Genomic DNA, 5007 nt, shown 5'->3' with positions numbered 1-5007 from the left:
CCCTCTTACCTTTAAAGAAAAAAAATGAGTCATATAAATAAGTTTTTAGCCACATTCGGTAAAAATTGATTTGTACTTTAGTTCATCCTCTTACCTTTAAAGAAAAAAAAAGTTATATAAATAAGTTTTTAGCCACATTCAATCTTTCTTTTACTGACCAAATTATGAGATATCGAAAAGTTATTGTATCCACCATAAGAAAATATATCCATCTTTTAACGAGTAACCTTGTGCAACAAATTTTAATTTATATTGCAATTTTGCTTGTATTGTATCTTTTCATTTTTTTCCTATCATCTCTATTTTTCCATTCTTCAACTGATTGTAATTCATGATTCTTGTTTCATTCATAATATTTATTGCCACATTATATGCAAAAATTTGAACTATAAAGTTGGAGACAGTTAAGCAAGTTTTTATCTTTGAAAAAGCTATTGAATTTGAAAGCATTTAGTTATATGCTTAGAGCATCTCTAATGGTTCATACCCACAACCACGCAATATACATACACATCATTATTGTAAGACTTTTTTTTAAATAAACTTCATTTTATTAAACTATTAACTCGAATGGTTAAACTCTAAAACAACTCAAGTATTAGGAATCCACCAATTACAAGAGATTCACTAATTAATTAAACTCTATCATATTATTTTAAAAATTAAAAACATATTATAAAAGTAGTCCAAAGCTTAATAAACTAAACGAATGATTCATTATACTCTATTGAAGATGTTCTTATGTCTGGCTTATTGCATTATACAAGTGTAGAACCCAGCAAAACTGAGCCCTGGCAATTAAGGTTTATCCGATCATCACCCTGCCAAATTCAAGATGTCTTTTCTTTCTTTTACAGACAGAAAAAAAAAAAAAAAAAAAAAAAAAAAAAAAAAAAACTCTAAGTTTTGTGCATTGTGTACACCTCTATTATTAGATCCCTGAATTTTATAATTAAAACCTACTAAGTTCATTAAATGTGTGGGAAATTTACTCCACTATTAGGCTGAACGAGTTCTAGTAATAAATATTAAGGGGTCAAATTAAAACAACAAATTTGAAGCTGAAAATAGCACAAACGTATAAATCTCAGTAGCTCAATTTAATAAATTTGAAGTTGAAAAAAATTTAATAACACAAATACTAAAGTTCAGGAATTTAAAATTACATTTTAAACCATAGTTATTAATGGCATTGCCATAACGCAAGGTGCACAAGGCTCAAGACCATGCGGGTTAACACCCCACGTAAGACGGGCAAGACGACAAGGCATGGCTTTAATAACTATGGTTTTAACCATTAGGGTTTAGCAAATATGGACCATTACTCTAGCAAGTAGGTCCACTTAGGTTAATTAAGAAGAAAAACAATTACAATTTACCAGAAATAAGAAGAGTAAACTGCATATTAAATCACACTAGACTAGCAAAATGTTGCTAAATGTATAGAAGAAAACAAGAGTTACACATTTGTCTAGTCTAGAATTCTAATGAACAAGCAAAGAACATGCCAGATGATATATCAGCTGTTCTGTACAAGTGACAGAAAAATGAAAACTGGAAGAAAATCACCATCCATACTTGGCATGTGTTTGAGCTTTGGTGAGAAATCCTTTGGCACGTCTCTCTGCCAATTCCATCTCTTTCTGCTTCATGTCATGGAACAATGTACCAATCTGATGCTTCCTCATGTGAAGTTTCGTAGGTTTCCCCTTCGAAGAAGCAGCTGCCTATAAAAAAAACGAAAACATAAGAACATATTAACACCCACAAACCACACAGCAAATAACTTAAAGGGATCGTATCCTAAATCGGAGCCTGCCAAGTGATGTGAAACAAAACTGTAACACGAATTAGCAAAAGCCAACAGATTTTCTGCCTTTATATTTTAATTTTATTTCCTTGGCCTGAATAATGTCCTACCCTGTTATTTCCTTGTATGATTATTCCAATTTCTCATATATGTTAAAGTTACATTAATACTGAAACTCTCTTGTATGATTTTTGTTTTCATGCACTCTAGAATAAAACAGAATCATATCACAGACATCTACCGGGATTTCAGACATTAAAGACTAGGTTCCTCAAACATATGGCGTAAAACAAATACATAAAAATGATTAAAGAATGTGACAAATAAATCAAAATGAGAATTAAGGAATAAAAGGGACACGTGGCTATCCTAGCTATAGTTAGTCATATCAGGGGTTTAGCGTGAGTATACGGTGAGTAGCATATATAGATGTTGTATGAAAGGAGAAAGGTGGCTTGGAGATTAGATTGTTCATTGCTATGAAGCATGGACACTTCCCGGGGTCGCCGTGGCCGTGCCGGACTCGCCGGACTCGGCGGTGACACGGCGGCGATATGGGACTCGGCAGTGACACGGTAGGGACTCGGTGGGACACGGCGGGGACTTGGTGGGGACTCGACTAATGGTGAAAATATGTAAAAGTTTAGGGGTTTTTTTTTAAATCTTTTAAAATCTTTGGTTCAATTACAAAATTTGACAAAAAAAAACCTAAACTACATCTAATTCTCACCTGTGTATCGCGATTATAAACGCTTAGGGCTTCTTTCTCTTCCTTCTTCGATTTGTTTTGCGATTTACGATTCTTAGCGATTCTCTGCGATTTCATCTTCTTTCTTCATCTTCTTTCTTGTTGTTGTCTTGTTTGATTTCATCCGCACCAAAATCCTTGCGATTTCATCCTTGCTATTAGAGAATGACTTATTTGTGATTTAGCAAGTTTTTTTATATATTTTATATCTAATATATAATTAATTATATAGAATTTGTCGTGTCCCACCGCACCCGTGTCTCATATTTTCTAAAAATGTCGTTTGCTGTGTCCGCACCCGAGTCGGTGCTTCATAGGTTCATTGGGTACTTTAGGTCTCTTAGTATTTTTCTGCTAGGAAAAGGGGATTTTCACCTGGGCTGTGCTTCGGCATAGATTTATGTTTTCCATTACTTTCTAGTTCATCAGTACAAGTCTACTATTCCATATTACCCATTTGTTTATGTGTCTATTTGTTGTGTTTGGGTGTGCCATTGTTGAGGTTCTTATCAGTTCAGAAGATGCGCATATCAGTACCATCCCAATTGCAACTTAAGTAACAAAGGAATCATACAGAAATAATTAAAACATATACCTGATAGGAAGGCCCGAAAGCAATTCCAGTTAACTTCGACTGATCCTCCCTCGGCCGATCCTTTGTCAACTCATCCTGCTTCACCTCAATGATTTCTATTGGAATGTCATTCCTCCCTCTTTTCCCAGGCCGTCTGAATGGTATTTCAATTGCTCCAATGCTCTCAGGAACATTGGATGGTAATCCATTACTCCAACTACTGCCATATTGCGCATAATCGCCATTATTTTCATTACTGCTATAATTATCATAACTCCCATAAGTTGAATCATAATCCCCGGTTGCAACATTCTGACTAGGGTCTTGATTATTCCCCAATTCGTAGCTACTATAACCACCATAATCCACATAATTCTCTCCATTTTGATCAGAAACTTGTTCGTAGCTGGCAGAACCACTGCCATCAGTCCCATGGTTCTCTTTACTTTGATCTTTCTCGGACCCACCTACATGAGGGGAAGGAGCTTCAGTATCAATAACAGCTCTCCTTCCAGACCCTGATGGAAGAACACCCAATGTGGAGGAACTCCTGGGAGCAGGCATGGAGGACAATAATGAATGCACATTTGAAGTTTGCAACAACGATTCAGATTCCCTGCGTTGCTTTCTGGCCTTTTCTCCTTCATCTTCATCTTCCTCATCGTCAAAATCAGCAGACTTTGCATAAGAAGGGTTAATAGGGGGCTTGAATTGGACAACCCTTTTGGGAGCTGGGTAGCCAGTATTTGATACGGGTTTTGGTGGAGCTTGGGTTTTAGGTTGAGGGAGGGAAGAGAAGGTTGAAGAAGATAATTTAGAGGAAGGTGTTGGAGCATTGTAATCCTCCTTACTATGGTGAATAATGGATGTGGAAGATTGCTGTTTAGATTTGGGCTGCGGAATAGAAGAGAAAAGAGGAAATGAAGAAGAAATTGGTTTAGTTGAAGGAACCGAGCTTCGATTAGGGTTTTCTTGTTCCTCATCGGAAGAGGCATAATTGGCGAGAAGGGAATCCATAACAGAGAAAGAGTCTAGATGAATCTACTCAAAACAGCAATTTCTATTGTCTATCAAGGAGCCAATTTAGGGTTCCTTCCAAAGAAGAAGAAAATATTCCTAAATTTGCCAATTAAATATCAAATAACGATCAACAAGAAAGAACAATAACCATAGATATATTAGGTTAAAGTTATCCTTAAAAATTCCTAATAACTATCAAATCCTGAGGGTAGAACAGAAAGCTCAGAAATTTTTTTGAAGCAGTTCTGATTCAGAAACCATACCCAATTCAGATAATCCGCCAGTAGTTTTTCCTTTCAAAGCTCTCGAATTTAGGGAACGATGATAAGCAAAATCACGGAAAGAAAATGGCTAAAACCCCCTTAAAATTTAAGGATTTTAAGGATTGGGTCTGTAATAATTTATTTTTCTAAATTAAACTCTTAAAGTTTAATTTCATACATTAAGTCCCTTAATAATATTTTTTTTTTTTTTTTTTTATAAACCAAACGATATATTACGAATAAAACGAGTTAATATCCTTTTGAATGCAAGAAGAAATACAACTAGGAAAATCTTCAACAAAAATTTCATATATGAAAGAGATCTTGCCCAAGCAGCTAAAATGTGTGCAACTGTATTCGCTTAACGTCTCAATACACAAACTCAATAGATGCAAAGGAGCGGACCACTTCAAAAATATCGTCTAAAATGATCCCTAACCAAATTGACAACCTTGAATTAACCTTAATCAACTGTATCACAGATGCTGAATCAGAAGCTACCAAAATAGCATGATAACCACAATCCCACACCACACGTAACGAAAACATGATAACTAACAACTCCGCATGTAGGGCTGATAATGTGGAACCA

General features: G+C 35.3%; 1 protein-coding gene across 1 annotated transcript; it reads right to left on the bottom strand.

Moving 5' to 3' along the window:
• Positions 1 to 1374: 1374 nt before the first annotated feature.
• Positions 1375 to 4470, bottom strand: LOC136203400 (uncharacterized). The gene is made up of 2 exons (XM_065994548.1): positions 3154 to 4470; positions 1375 to 1727 (listed from the first exon to the last, which is right to left on the bottom strand). The coding sequence occupies exons 1-2, from the start codon at positions 4147 to 4149 to the stop codon at positions 1566 to 1568; spliced, it is 1158 nt and encodes a 385-aa protein (XP_065850620.1). The 5' UTR covers positions 4150 to 4470; the 3' UTR covers positions 1375 to 1565.
• Positions 4471 to 5007: the final 537 nt, after the last annotated feature.

This window comes from Euphorbia lathyris, chromosome 8, assembly GCF_963576675.1.
Source record: "Euphorbia lathyris chromosome 8, ddEupLath1.1, whole genome shotgun sequence".
NCBI lineage: Eukaryota > Viridiplantae > Streptophyta > Magnoliopsida > Malpighiales > Euphorbiaceae > Euphorbia > Euphorbia lathyris.
This window is presented reverse-complemented; position numbering and strand designations above follow the sequence as displayed.

Coding starts and splice junctions, on each gene's coding strand:
- LOC136203400 (XM_065994548.1), bottom strand. CDS start 4,149: ATGGATTCCCTTCTCGCCAATTATGCCTCTTCCGATGAGGAACAAGAA. Junction 1,728..3,153: donor CTTTCGGGCCTTCCTATCAG/GTATATGTTTTA, acceptor TTTTTTTTATAG/GCAGCTGCTTCTTCGAAGGG.